The sequence below is a fragment of the Stegodyphus dumicola genome, chromosome 10 (genome assembly GCF_044657685.1).
Source record: "Stegodyphus dumicola isolate Sdum_Otavi_A_Nest chromosome 10, ASM4465768v1".
In the NCBI taxonomy this organism is placed as follows: domain Eukaryota; kingdom Metazoa; phylum Arthropoda; class Arachnida; order Araneae; family Eresidae; genus Stegodyphus; species Stegodyphus dumicola.
Genome location: NC_140777.1, coordinates 176,604,345 through 176,620,514, shown reverse-complemented (window position 1 = coordinate 176,620,514; position 16,170 = coordinate 176,604,345). Strand labels below are relative to the sequence as shown.

General features: G+C 32.5%; 2 protein-coding genes across 2 annotated transcripts in view; one reads left to right on the top strand and one right to left on the bottom strand.

Annotated features, from left to right (window-relative positions):
* Positions 1–302: 302 nt before the first annotated feature.
* On the bottom strand, positions 303–9,595 carry LOC118182111 (mitochondrial intermediate peptidase). The gene has a single exon (XM_085825916.1). It carries the CDS (start codon positions 9,393–9,395, stop codon positions 7,296–7,298), a length of 2,100 nt encoding a protein of 699 aa, XP_085682042.1. The 5' UTR covers positions 9,396–9,595; the 3' UTR covers positions 303–7,295.
* Positions 9,596–9,996: 401 nt separating this feature from the next.
* LOC118205093 (uncharacterized) overlaps positions 9,997–16,170 on the top strand; it is a 44,078-nt gene continuing 37,904 nt past the window's right edge. Inside the window, exon 1 of the mRNA XM_085825917.1 lies at positions 9,997–10,439. Coding sequence (XP_085682043.1) covers positions 10,268–10,439 — 172 coding nt within the window. The 5' untranslated portion in view covers positions 9,997–10,267. The remainder of the gene's footprint in view (positions 10,440–16,170) is intronic.

Genomic DNA, 16,170 nt, shown 5'->3' with positions numbered 1-16,170 from the left:
GCCCGCCATTGGGGGGGGATTAAATAATTCAAGTCTGTTTAAAACCTGAATTATTAAATTTGAAGTGTAATGACTTATTACAAACTTAAGTTATTTGTTCTTTTCTCTTTTTACTGCTTTTGCTTTTGAAAATTTTACTCCAGGTTCTGGAATTTCTTTAACCTAAATTTTCTTTCTTATCACACTTGTAAACTAAGATAAATTACATCACAATATATAAGCTAAAAATTTTTGAACCTTTTTACTCACTTACTATTAATTTTCATTTATTTGAAGTATTTTCAAATAATGACAAAACACCATTCTACATTGGAGATTGTATCATTTAATAAAATGAGATAATTCACATAAAAGACTTCATTTTCCATCAGCATCATCAAATAACAACCTCCTCAGTGACAAAAGTTTTCAGTACATACATCATAAATATCTTCCATCCTAACAAAGAACATATGTGAATATAAGATAGGGTTAAAAGATGTTGAATCTGTTAATAAAGTTAATAACCTTATGTTTAGTCTGACCAATTTAATAACATGCCAAGCAGTTTGATAAAATTAATTTTTTCAGATTAAAATGCTAATTTTTTTTTAAATTGTAAAAACGAATAGCAGACTTCAATATTTTATTTAAAACAATATAATTAACAAAATATTTTTGGCAGTCATTCTTCAGTCATGTGATAATTTTATAAATTTTAGTATGTTGATTATTTACACCCTCATTTTCTACATTTGGTAGAAATGCATTATTTTTCATGCATTTTCAAATATACAGATGGCATGAACCAATGTGCACATTATACACAGTTTTGAATATGTGCTTTATGTTGAACCATCATCTTGTTGATCGGAAGATCATCATTGAACAGTATTCACTGGCTATAACATTAATCACACATTTCCTCAAAAAAATTAGTTTTTTTATAAAAAGAAAAATTACAAACATTTTGGAAGAAAAAATTCCTGTGGGACATAGAGACATCCAAACAAACCCATTTTGACAACTCATAAGGTAGTTAATGAATTGATTTTTTTTTTAAGAGTGCAGATGACCAAAAAGAGTATAGCTTTAAGAATGATATTTTGGTACTTACATACTATGATGACTACCTAGATATCTCGCCAAAAATGGTGACCCTTGTAGGTTATAAAGGTTAACCCTAATACAGGTTATAGAGGGTGCTAAGATTTAGAGTATTATCCTGCACTAGTCCCGCATTTGCTATTACCACACCTTTTTTTGTTACATTTAACGTGGATTATTACGTTAAGTTAAACACGTGAAACTTTTTGTAATTTTTTTTTTTCCCAATAGATATCAACATTTTCCTACTTCCTTCAAATGAAGAAGCGATAGAATTTTTCAGAGAGGCTGAAATTTTACCCAAAGAACGCATTTGTAATAACGGCCATGATATGAAATTTTATAATTCAGGATTTATAATATGTATATATATATATTTGGGATTTTTGGTTTTTAAGTTTTTGTTCCTTTATAATTAGAGCTTTTATTTTTAAAAGAAATTATAAACATAAACAAAAAAAAGGGCAATGAAGAGTTTTATCGGCAAATGTTGCCAAGGTAGTTGTCATAGTACATAAGTACCGATATTTCTTTTCATAATTTTAACAATTTTATAATTTTTCTTCAGAGTATCTTTGAAACCCCCCCCCTTTGTTAGCCTATGGAGGTAAGAAAGGAAGGAGTGGTCAACCGGCACTAGAAGTGAAGCACTGCTTCGAAGCTTCGGTCACCAGATGGGGTGTTCTTTGTTTACATTCAGAGGCTTGCTTGATAGTGTTCTGATAGTATTTCGACACACGACAGTTCCATACAAATCGAAAAAGGGACACTTTCACATGAAAGAAACATTCATAATGTGATAGATAATAGCAATTTGTATAGTTTAGTGACACTTATATGCAAAAATCACATCTTGGTTATTTTTCGATAACTAACAACAGCGATTTTGATTATGAATTTGTTTCATAAAATTCTAAGCTGTTGAACTACAAAAATATAAATTTTAACCAAAATGTTATGCTTAAGGAATGAAAAATACCTTACGGTACCTTTAAAATTGCATACGTCTTTTGATACCCTTGATAGAGTATTCGCTACTTTTATTTTATGTTCCAAACGCCAAAATGTTTTAAGTAAACTAAATTTTTTCACATCCATATATTATTGAAACATGTACCTTTTAAAATTTTTTAGAGGAGAGGCTTTACTGCTGCTCATTTTAAACATATCATTTTAATTTTATATATCTGAAAAATAATCCCTTTGGGCTTACACATTTTACTTATTTGGGTTAATTAAAAATAAAATATAGTGAATGCACAGAAATTAAAGATTTGCACATGCCCGAAATGAAAAATATGAAATATGTATGGATATTTATGCATGTGCTTGCAAAAAGCATGTATCTGCCTTTAACAAAATACATAAATATTCATTAAATTATTTATAAATGTATTTGAAATGAAGAATTTATTCATTTATAAACAACTGTGAAGAAATCTAATTATTAAATGTATCTAATTTATAATGATTATAAATGTTATCTAAATATATAATAACCTTAATATTGAATTGTAAACATAAATTGAAATCCTGTTGACAAATACGTTATAAAACTATTTAAGCAAGAATTGTTTGTACTGGAAAGCAATCTGTTAAAAGGCATTGTAAAGCAAATGCTACGAGATGCGCACTTAAGAAAGTAATAAAGAGTTTGGGAATATGTATTGTTTAAATTAATGGTAAAAAAAAATTCTGACAAGTATAATTAACTCTTTCGCATCGAGAGAGGGCAAAATCTCAATTCCCCAAATATCGAAAACGCCCGTATCTAAGAATTTCTCCTGGAATGCTTTTCCTTCCCCCATGACAAGTTGAATACTACAGTGCTAACAATAGCCTTACTTAAGTAAAGCGAGAACTTCTTTCTTCGACGCTTTGACACTGCGTGAAGTTCCCCCTTGGAACGGGATTGCAACTTCGGGCATCAAAAGCTAAACACTGACAGTAAACAAAGGAAAGGAAGGAACAAAGAAAACAAGGAAGCTACTTTTAGTAGCTTCAAAAGAATGATTGACATGTGATTTAACAACACCTGAAAGCAATGAGTAATGCAGTAACGTGATGGGGGAAAGCACTGGGTAGGAAATTATTCGGGTGTCCAGCCGATGTCTGAATGCTCGGGCGCTTGGGGCGACTTCGATGCGAAAGAGTTAAAAGAATTATTCCCCTTACATTTTATAATAACTCAGTTACAAGTTTTAAATAATACTTTAAAAAAATCCTTATTTTATTCCCTTTCAGAAATGTTCACAGAAAGTTAAGTACTATTTAAAGTATTTCACTAATTTCTAATAGTAATTCTCTAATTTAAAATGAACCAAATAGAGCATTAACTATAAATTGACTTAATATTTTTCGATTTAAAAGATGCCACAGAAGCCAAAAAATAATGTCATATTTAAGAACGTATATTAGGAAGAAGCTTTATAAATAGAAACGAAATAGTGCATAATTTTAATATTAATAATACAATAAACTTTGATCTTAGTTTTTGTACCTTAACCGAATAAAATCGAATTACCTTAAATTTTTTTTCTAATATAATTAACGAAAAGTTGCTAAAATATTTCATTCAAATTAAACCATTCTGAAAAAACTGTTCTGCGAAAAGTATAGCATTTAATTCCATTCAGAATGAAATGTTGTTTAAAAATATGTTGTTTTCATATACTTAGGACTCTGAAATGTTGTAGAAAAAGAAAATATATACATTTATATGTATATTTACAACGTAATTACAAAATATTTACATCCGATCGCGTCAAAACCCATTGAACTTAATGATAAATGACCCAATGTTTTGGTCACTACGTAGGGATCGCCAGTGCTTCAGAGCAGGGTACGGGAGAAACCTGTTTAGGGCTACTCCATCTTACTTCCTACCTCCATGTGTTAGCCAGTTGTAAAATGATTCACTAATGTTCAAGGCCACAAGAAAGTAACAAATTGCTAACCAGTTCTCTTACTGCCAAATTAGGATAATTTTCATTCTTAAATTTTTACTGACAAAAGTTTTTATATGAAATACATTTAATTGATAACTTAGCAAACAATACTGACAGCATTTATTGATAACGGTTGATCTTTACAATATGGTAACTGGTAGTTTGGCGACATTTTGGAGGCGATAAAGGTTACTACCTGGGACTTTGGTAATAATGTGAGCAGCACTCAGTTCCGATTACGCATTATTTTGTGTGAGGGAAATGAGAGATAATGGGATATGTCATGTGATATTAATGGACGAATTACGGTTCTTGAATCGGAAAAAGGGGGAAATCGGGAAAAAATCTGGAAATTTTGTATTTGGTTTATTCTGTGTTGTGTGAAACAGTGTTCGTGAATTTTTGGATACCATGGCTGTAACTAAAGAAAAGTTTATTGGACACGTAATCAAGATTCTGAAGAAGATTAGGTAATTTAGTATTTTTAATTACTTGAGGATATTATTTTTATGCATTGTTCTAAATGTAAGGTGGAAGTAAAGGAATTTGGTATTATTGGGAAAATTGTTATTAGCAATGATTTAGTTTAAAGTAATTAGGATTGTAAGGTAATTTTTATTAATTTAATGTATGTGCTCATTTATATTTTAAGTAGTGTTTTTGAATTTAATTATATTTTAATTAAATGATAGTTATTTTGTGAATTTTATGTTTGTAGGAATTTGGTATATGTTATCAGGTAATTTCATATATGTTCTTTTTACCGAGTTTAAAGATTGAGAAAATTGTCATGTATTTTCGTGAAATTTTTCTAATTTATGAGAAAAAAGCAGTGTACATGGATGTAGTGAAGAGTGTGCGCAATGCCATTTTTGTGCAATTCTGGGATGTTTTTTTAAGTAAAAATAAGTCGACGTGTACATGGTTTAGTTTTCATTTAATTAAATTAAATTTTAATTAAATGATAGTTATTTTGTGAATTTTATGTTTGTAGGAATTTGGTATACGTTTAAGTTGAAGTAAACAAGCATGGAAATAATTTAAATATTTGATATTAAGTATTTGTAATGCTTGCGGTATGAATTTGTTGGTGACGTGTATAATGTAATAGATGATTTGGAGGTAAAAGTTTTTGGATATTTTATTTATTTTATATGTGGAAATGCTCATATTTGGAAATGGTAAATACTTTTTTGCGATCAGGTAATTTCATATATGTTCTTTTTACCGGGTTTAAAGATGCAATGCCATTTTTGTGCAATTCTGGGATGTTTTTTTAAGTAAAAATAAGTCGACGTGTACATGGTTTAGTGATATTTTAATTAAATGATAGTTATTTTGTGAATTTTATGTTTGTAAGAATTTGGTATACGTTTAAGTTGAAGTAAACGTGCATGGAAATAATTTAAATATTTGATACTAAGTATTTGTAATGCATGCGGTATGAATTCGTTGGTGACGTGTATAATGTAATGGATGATTTAGAGGTAAAAGTTTTTGGATATTTAATTTATTTTATATGTGGAAATGTTCATATTTGGAAAGGGTAAATACTTTTTCGCGATCAGGTAATTTCATATATGTTCTTTTTACCGGGTTTAAAGATTCAGAAAATTGTCATGTATTTTCGTGAAATTTTTCTAATTTATGAGAAAAAAGCAGTGTACATGGATATAGTGAAGAGTGTGCGCAATGCCATTTTTGTGCAATTCTGGGATGTTTTTTTAAGTAAAAATAAGTCGGCGTGTACATGGTTTATGTGTATGTGTTATTTTGAAAAACGCGTAAGGAGTATGGTATTGTGCACTTTTTCCCAATTTTGCAGTGAATATTTGTCATGATTAAGTAGTTTTGTTAGATAAAATTTCTAGCATAAGTGTAATTCGGCTAGTAGATTGTTGGAAGAAGTGTTCAGTAGATAAAAAGAAAAGAAACATGTCTTTACTTCGTGAAGAAAAAATGGCAGCGGGAAAAAAAAAATAGAGGGTTGCTGTAGGAGAGTTGGTCGCCAAATTTTCGCCAAAAGAACGCCAAGTTACCGTAATGTAAAGATCAACCTTGATAAGATTTAATACTTCAGAAAAAAAATAAACTTACTACTAAAAAAATAACTACTTAATAACTTACTACTAAACAAACTAATTAGCTCTACTTTTAGATTTTTCCAAAGAGTTATGTTTATTTTTGGTAATAAAAATAACATAAAACTGAACTTCAAACCATTAAAACCTTAAACTTTTACTTCAAATTCTTTTTATAATAATATCAGTTAATTTACGGGAAATGTATCAGCAGGCAGCATAAAATTACTTCGAGGGCCACCAGTTTGACTTCGACACTGCTTTACTAGAAAACAAGGCTCTAGTGCAGAGCTGGGTGCCCATTCGACTGGCAACACATTTGTTCAATTTTGGCTAAGAAACTCCATTTTTGGTTACCATGATAGTTTTAACTTGGTTTTAGCTTCCTGATTTAAGTGAAAACAGATTGATGTGTATATCGACAAAGTCAAGGCAGTGCAAGTATGTGCAATTCTCTGATGATTTTATAGATCGATGTGTATATGGACACCAAGTTTGTGCAATTCTTTGATTTCTTATTTTGGTTTTGCATAGCAGCCAGTTTGAAATTCTGTCTTCCTGAACTGATGTTGGCTTCAAAAAAGAATCACCAAAAAAACCAGGGGCACCCAATTGTAAACTTTTACCGAAAATAATATAGGTGATTAAAATTAATTTGAGATATCCACACTGCTAGAATATTGCTTCGCAGTAGAATGGAACTACAGTTTTAAACTGAGGATTACATCGACAAGGAGTCACTCAAAGAAATGACCTAACCCTTCTCTTTAACCCTAGTATATAGTGAAACACAAATGAACATATATACTTCAGAATTATTAAGATGGTGAATCCTCTCCAAAATGGCCACATATAGTTTCAGACGATTTTTACTTGATATGGAGATGGTCAGCTTAGAGAGGTGATGTTCAAAGTTTATTTATATTCTTAGAAATACTGGCCATAGCAAGATTTAATATGTTTGATAAATAGAAAACTAAACATACCATCAAAAATATACTTAAAAAAATTCCATTGAAAACATATACTTTCAAACACATAAAGCTGCTTTAATTTAATTGTATGTCAAATATACTAATAAATTAAAAAATGACAAAAATACACACATATCACAATAAAAATACCAGCTGAACTCTTATTATTAAACAATTTACATATAAACTCTCACATTTGTTAAAATTTAAGTTTCTTGCATATTATGCTTAGCTTCAATATCTTTTAATAGAGCATCTGATAAACTTTCTGGGGTAATTTTTGCACCAAGAAAATCTTCTACTAACGAGCGTGGAGGCTTTGAACCACCATGGGCAAGCACTTCACTGCGATATTTTTTCCCTTTTTCCCCATTAAAAGGATTATCCTTGAAACACTGATACCAAATCCAAGAAGCTAAAGCACGAGACATAAGATAAGAATAATATTTTGCACCATATCCAACCAGATGTCCAAACCGTAACTGCCATGCTGTATTTGGAACATGTGGTAAACCATAAAAATTATTTTGGATCTGGGCCAACAATTCAGTTGTAGTCCGATTAATCAAACGCTCACCATGGCAGGCCTGATCAAATGCAGCATAAAATATTTGCAACTGAGTTTCACATGCAGAAAACAATTTTTTAGATATCCTTAGCTTATTTAGAAGATTTAATGGTATAGCTTCCCCAGTTTTATAATGTCTTGCAAATTTTGAAACAACTCGGGGATCTGAGGCGAAATATTCCATCAGAACGGATGGAACTTCCGCTAAATCTGTCGAACATCGAGTACCAGTAACATGCTGATAAGTTGTCCTTGCAAGCATTGAATGCATTGCATGGCCCATTTCATGAAACAAATTATCAACCATGCAGTGTGTTAAAAGAGAAGGTTGAGACCACGTTGGATTTGGCAAATTAAGCATCAATACTACAATTGGCTTTTGGTAGGTTTTATCATCACATGATCGGCCACCCTGTATAGTGAAATGACAATCTTGGTTTGGTTTTCCAGGACGTTCAAAGAAATCACAATATATATAGCCTAAAGTTTCATTTCCTTCGGAAACTTTCAGTTTCCTAACATCATCATGCCACAGTTCTCCTTCTACAGCATCTTCAACACTTAGAGTCACATTGTACAAAGCACTGAAGACATAATTCAATCCATCCATACAAACACCCAAAGAAAAGTAAGGACTATAGTCAGACGATTTAATATTAAACTCTCGATGTTTTAATTGTGCCATCAAGAATGGTACGTCCCAAGGTTTTAAGCATTTTGATTGATCACCAAATTCTTGTTTTAATTTTAACATTTTACTGTAGTCTTCATCTGCTTTAGGCTTTATTTTTTCACTTAATATTCGTAAAAATTCATGAACAAATTCGGGTGTGCCGGCAATACTTCCTCGAACAGCACGGTGAGCATACGTTGGGAACCCACATAACTTAGCTAAATTTTGTCTTGCAGATAGCAATTCATCTAACAATTGTTCTTGCTGCCTATCAGGCTGAAGAAATATTTTATATGCTGCTTCTCGCAAAAGTTCATTTTTTGAATCAGCAAACAGGCCATTTATTACAATAGTTTCTCCTTCTCCTGCAAAAGAACGCTGAAAAGCTTCTGGCAGCTGCGACTTCAGCACAGTTCGAGGGCTTAATGTTTTACTCATAAAATGTGAACCTACGTGTAGTATGTAATCATTATATGCTACAACTTTTTCTCTTGCATTTTTATCAAGATGTATACCACATTGTTCAAAATCAAGTAGAAATAGATTTGCAACATACTGATCAATAGCATCAGTTGGGCATATATCTCCATTTTCTACAATATGCTTTAAACGGTCATATAAATCTCGATTTGTATTCAGCTCTTCTACTAAACTACTAATACTGATGGATGTCTCTTTAGCAGCATAAGCAAACTGCTCTTGTGGATGGCCTATTCTGACAAACTCTGCTAAATCAGCAACTTTGCATAAAGTATCAGATAGTTCATCAAATACTCGAACCATTTTTCGAGTCCGTTCAGGACTTAATATTTCATTGATTAAAACTTCGGCTCTGCAAACTGCATTATCTTTAAGTAAATAAAACCCAGTAGGCTCTTGTAACTCTTGATAGCCAAACAGACCTGTTGATTCACCCAAAAACTGTGATTTCAGTGTTCTGATTTTAGATTGCTTAGCATTGAAAGCTGAAGCCACAGATGACCATGTCGTAAGTTTTCGATAATAGTTCACTCTTTCAAAATTTGCAGCATTCCTCAAGCAATTAAAATTTAATTTCATTCGCATATTGTTATGTGACGGAAATCAGCAAAAATTTAAATCAATGATCCTTTTATTACTTTAAAAAATGTTTTATTTTCAAATACTTTAAAAAAATTATCAGACAGTTCCCAATGGGGAGGGGTGAAAAAAGTGCATGCGTAAATTATATTCTCACAATTTGAAACCAAACATACATTTCTAAAAGAAAACATACACTATACATAGGAATAATCCTATGCTCAAATTGTTGTTATCGATTGCCGTGTTTCTTCACAAATGAATTTGCCCATACAAAAACATGGAATAGAATAAAATTTGACATGTTAATTTTTAATACACTAAAATTTTTTAAGGGTCTTTTTCGTGAAAAGTGCCTTAAAATATTCATGATTCCGTAACGATCGATCTATGGAGATTTTTTATTTTATTCTAAAAATTGCTCACATTACCAATAAATAGAGCTTAATTAAACGGCAGTTTAAATTACGCTGCTACGACGATAAAATTCGAACCTTAGAAATATAATATTTTGTTTTCAAAAATGAATGAATGCGGATGAAAGGTTAATGTTTACAAGATTATTCCTCTGAAATATGAAAGGGTTATCGACAGGTTATCAGTAATGTATTCTGTTTGACCCAACTAAAGAAATAATAATTTTGTGTTTACTGTTTTTGTTTTTTGTAATTGTAATTTATTTCCTGTAGAAATCTTTCACACTGATTTTATATTTGACGCTATGTCATGATAAACAGTGACAACAATATATGTATTGTGCGGTTACAATTTACAAGTAGTTCACGGCATTATTATTATTGAAAACTGGTTTTATATTTTATTTCTGCGTTTTGTAAACGGTTAGAGGAAACGCTTGTAGGTCACGCCGGTCGTTTTGCATGGTTGAAGTACGACGTGCAACGTTTTTCTATCCGAAATACTTATTATTTGGTATTTCTGCAGTTATTTTAAAGCTTGGTATCTATTTTCTGCAAGTACAAAATATGACAGAAAGCCCAGATACCGTTACAATAAAAAACGGTAATAGTTCTGCAACTGTTCATTTATTTGGTACGTATACATCTATTCTTTAGTAGATGAAAGCTTAGAAACTGCAGTGGATTGAAGAGTTGCTTCAAGATTTTGCGTAACATGCAAAATCTTGAAGCTTCAATCCATTGCAGGTTTGGAAAGTTTCTTCCACGATAGGAAAAAATAGGCATCTTCCACTTTTAAAGGGAAAAAATTAATTTCGGTGTTTATTTCAGTTTGTTTTCTACTAAATATTTTCAGTATGTGTATAATTTAATTTTTAGTAATTCAATTTCCTGCTGATTCTTCCCAATTAAATCTTCCCAATGTATTCTTTGAATGTCGAACTAATGTAAGCATTAGCTATGAAAGAATATCTTTGTTAGATCTAATGGTTAAAAACTTAAAATTTCTTCTCAATATTGTTTTAAAACACTGGCCATTCATGAAGAGCAATATTTACATTTTCTATCTATAAGTTGTGAATATAGTTGTGAAAATAGGCTTTATTAACATGACTAAATACTTCCTTTCTTTGCACAAATACAAATTTTTTATTGTGTCAATTTGTCGGCTGTAGTGTAGAATTGGGTGCCCCTTCGATTAGCAACAATTTTTTTTTGTTTAGTTTGGTGATGAAACCTCACTTCTGGTTACCATGATAGTTTTAACTTTGTTTTAGCTTCCTGATTTTATTTAAATGAAAATAAATTGATGTGTACATGGGCAAATTTAAGGCAGTGCGCAATGCCTAGTTTGTGCAATTCTAGGATGTTTTTTTTTTTTTTTAAAGTGATGTGTATATGGACACAGAGTTTGTGCAATTCTTTGACTTCTTATTTTGGTTTTGTGTGGCGGCCATCTTGAAATTGTGCCTTCCTGGCACTGATCTTGGCGTCAAAAAAGAATCGCCAAAAAACAAGGGGCACCCAATTATAACCTTTTGCCAATTTGTCATCGGTATGGTCATTTCCAAAAGTGTTTTGGCAGTTCCAATATGTGTCTCCTCACAACTGCTGCATTACTGATTTAGGATAGTCCCTTAACTACGCTTTTTGCACTTTTATGACAACACATGCATGTCATCTTTTGAAAAATATGTATGTATATATATAAAATAACTCTAATTATACATATAAAATAACTGTGCAGAAATAATAAACATTAAACAAGTTAAAATCTGTGAGGTTTTTTTTTTTTTTTTTTTTTTTTTTTTTATTTATTTATTTATTTATTGACTAAGAATTTAAAATTTTCCTGCTATATCAATTAACATGTGTAAAACTGTAGTTTTAGGGAAGGATGTGAAATTAGGTATAATTCACGTTTGCACTTTGTATGTAGTTTATTCTTTTTTATTTTACTTTTCCAGACTGTATAAACCTGACTGTAATGTATAAACCTCTTTGTAATTCCCATTGGTGATGACTAGTTCTTCCATTATTTCTGATGTCTTTTTTGGGGGGGGGGGGGTTCCTTTCTGATTTTTTCTACTATACTGGAAGAAACACAGCTCTGATCTGTCAATCAATAGTTTGGTAATTTTACAAGGCTTTATACATTTACTGTGTATAAAGCCCAAAGAGAGAAGAGAAAGAAAGAGATCTGTGAATCTCTTTCTTTCTCTCCCCCCCCCAAAGTATTTTAATTTGTAATAACTGAAATCTTTCTGAACTCCCTAAAACCTTTCTTCTAACGCTTACTTGGAGACATATGTTTAATATACGAGGGTAAGTTGAAAAATAAGTTTTCCCTGTCGACTGTGGTCAGAGTTGTGTATGAAAGTCAAAAAATAGAATGAGACATTAAAGATATGACATACCTTTATTTATTATTCTCGTATGAGTACGTTGAGACATTTGTCATATCGCTTGATAAGCTTCAAAAAGTCCTCCAAGAAAAATTCACACTTTGTGTATGGAAGAAGCGTTGAACAGCTATGGGCGAAAGGCGACACAGCAGGAAAACGCGCAAGTCACCAATACACCATTGGGTAGAGGTCGCTGCAAATCAAGCAGATGGCGCTGTTGCAGTGCCTGCGCAAAGCGGAGACCAGCCTCTCATTTGAGCCCCGGTAGGTACGGAGAGAAAGTGCGTTTTGAATTCGTGGTCAAAGGAGGAAGTGAGAGCGGTTATCCGCTATGAATGGGCACGTGGAGTATCAGGAACAGAAATTCATAACCGCCTCGTGGAAGTCTATGGGCTAGGTGTGATGTCGAAGCAAATGGTGCAGAGATGATATCGCACATTCAGTGATGGACGTCAGCAAGTGGAGGACATACCGAGAGCTGGATGGATGCTCACTGCCACTACAGATGCAAATGTCAGGAAGGTGGATGACATGATTAGAGCGAACCTGCGTATCACCATCGATGAAGTAGCGGAAGAACTTGAAATCTCGCATAAGCGAGCTCAAAACATCATCCACGACATTCTTTGATACAGAAAAGTGTCAGCACGATGGGTGCCCCGACAATTGACCTCGACACACAAGGAACAACGCATGGGGGTCAGCCTAGAACATCTTGTGCATTACCATGAAGATGGCAATGACTTTCTGTTTCGGATTGTGACGGGGGATGAAACGTAGGTCCACCATTTCACGCCAGAATCGAAGGCTGCATCTATGGAGTGGAAACATCCGTCATCACCTGTCCGAAAGAAGTTCAAGACAACTCCCTCTGCAGGTCAAGTGCTCCTCACAGTTTTCTGGGACGCCCAAGGAGTTTTGTTGCTGGACTTTTTGGAGGTTGGAACCATCAATGCTACGCGCTACTGTGACACCCTGTCGAAATTGAAAGAGGCGATTCGGAAAAAGCGGCCTGCCCTTCTCACATCTGGCGTTCTGCTGTTGGATGACAATGCCAGACCACATTCGGCGATGGCAACGCAAAACCATGTTGCAACTCTTGGTTGGGAGTGCCTACACCATCTGCCATAGGGTCCTGATCTTGTGCCAAGCGACTTCCATCTGTTTCCGGCTTTGAAATCTCAGGAGAAAGCGCTTTGGAAGCAATACTGAAGTGAAACAAGCCGTTCAACGCTTCTTCCATATGCAAAGCCCTGATTTTTTTCCTGGAGGGCTTTTTGAAGCTTATCAAGCGATATGACAAATGTCTCAATGTACTTGGTACCTATGTGGAAAAATAAAGGAATGTCATATCTTAAATGTCTCATTCTATTTTTTGACTTTCATACACAACTCTGACCACAGTCGACAGGGGAAACTTATTTTTCAACTTACCCTCGTATATACCCGGAAACATGTTATTGAGCAACTTCATTTTGAAATTGGTAAAAATATTTTTTTTTCCCTTACAGTTGAGCTGAATAAGTGTGTAAAGTGCAGAATCGCCCACTTATTTGTTTGGGTCAAGGTAGTGCACAATGTCATTTTTGTGCAATTCTGGGATTTTTTTTTAAAGTGAAAATAGGTCGATATGTACATGGATACCAAGTATGGGAAATTCTTAAAAATGTGCCAAGCAGTGGGTGATTCTGCACTTTCCCCGATTAAGTTATAAGGTATTCCTGCCTTTTTAGCATGCCTTCGTTTTTTAAGTCTCCTGCTTTCAAAAAATACCTAATGTGTCTACAAAGTATAAATATAAAATTAAGAACAATAAATTAAATAAATAAAATTCAGAAAATACAAAAATCAAAATATCTTGTATAAAAAATTATTCATTTTAAAGTTCATGACTTGGAAGCTTAAATAAAAACATAAATCAGAAAAATATAAGCAAGTTATATATTTTCCCATATGTTGTTTTGCATTAGAATTATTTACACAAAAAATGGTACTTTTCCATTTTGCCTGCGCAGGGAATAAAGTTGCCAATAATGGTACAGCTCAGCCAAATAGAATATCCTCACTGGTAACCTTTTACACCTTATTTTCAAAACAAGTAGCAGCCATTTCTTATCAGATTGATTGTTCTTTCAATACTGGTATACAATTACATAGAATTTTTACCAGATACAGTCAAAAGTCGTTAATTCGGACACCCATAATCTGGAATGATCTATAATCCGAACCTCAAAGCTACAAACTTTCTGCGCATGCGTCGTATTACGGCTGCGTGTGTGCGCATGCGCATAATACGTTTACGCATGCACGTTTAATGTATAACAGACGGTATAAGCTAAAATTATCTAATTATCTATTTCAGTTAATGTTGCAGATTGTGTTGTTACTTAATCTTCGAATTGGATCCGGCTTATTATTTTTTACTGACTTTTAGAGCAATTTTATAAAAGTAAGCTTGAACTTTCGATTATGTCAAATGGAATTTCCGATGCTGGAGCTCCCAAAGGATCTACAAAGCGAAAGTATGTTTCGATGTCCATCAAACAAAAAGTGGAATTGCTGCAAAAAAATGGATAAATCATATCTTTTGTTTCTTTAACCACTCAGAAATCTGTTTATCAATTTCACGCTGCTCTGCCACGCAATGAATTGGAAGTTGATCTGTCAGCACTGTCCTTATCTTCAGGGCAGATGTTTTTATTTTATTTGGCTTATAATTCTTTACTAAATGTAGTATTTCATCTCGATATACTCCGTCTTTGGTATGATTTAAATCAAATTTCTCGTCCGATAGTGAAGAAAGTGACACAGTTATTGAAAATGAAAAAATTTCATTTGACAAATTAGTCGGTATTCTCGACACAGCAATTATAGGACTTGAACAGTGGAACTTTGTAACTAAACAAGAAATTATGTCTGTTTATAGAATTAAAGAGAAAGTATTATCACATAATACGAAGCAACTTAAACAACTTACATTGAAAGAAATGTTTAATAAAGTAAACAAATAAATATTAAGCTTTTTTTTGTTAAATTTTGATACCCTTTAGATCATAATTGTTCTTTATTTCATAAATTACGGTTTCATATTTTTAATTTTATAATTTCAGCATGCCATCTTGCCAGATTTAAACTGATGATCTATAATACGGAAAAATCGATAATCCGGAATCGTCGAAGTCCCGACGAGTCCGGATTAACGACTTTTGACTGTAGTTCAACTTTATGCCCTAAGGCCATTTGGCCATTTGCAGTAATTAAGTCAATTAGGATGCAATCACGCAGCTCACCAGAAGGCAAAAGTATAGAAAAGACAAAGTCAATTAAATTATCAATTGTAATGAGAATGCTCTAGTGAAGTTAAGCACTGCTGTTTTACATAATTTCTGAGTAAGCTGTTCATACAAATTGAAATAATTTTTGCATTAAACTTGTATTCCATAAGATTTAATTTAAAATTTAACTTGAAATTAATGCAGAGAATTGGATTTTTGTAGCGTAGTTTATGTGAGAGGAGGTCACTTGATATGAACCGGTGAATCAGGATATTGAATCATGAGATATAGTAAATTCTTAAATTAATGTCTTTTTACAAATTTATTGCCTTTTTACAAAATTTTAAATGATATTAAAATGTTTATGTTTTCAAAATATAAAATTCTTACATCTAACATTTTTTATGTGTACTGTGTGTCGCCAATAAAGTCTGCTTGGCGAGATTTGCGCCGGCCAAATAATTTTATTATACAAATAATGTAATATTATTATACTTATTATGGAACTACTCTAATATATGCCCTTGCTTGGTGGCGAGAATCTCCGCGATGCCATATTACCTAAATTTTTTGTCTACATTTCGAACTTTAAGCCTAAAATGTCTCCGAAAATGCAGTATTCGAACATGCAAAAGCCATGTTTCAAACTCACAATTTAAGCTAAAAATCCGAACAAAAACAAAAA

Bases quoted from the DNA above. Each gene is read 5' to 3' on its own strand.
- LOC118182111 (XM_085825916.1), bottom strand. From the start codon at position 9,395: ATGCGAATGAAATTAAATTTTAATTGCTTGAGGAATGCTGCAAATTTT.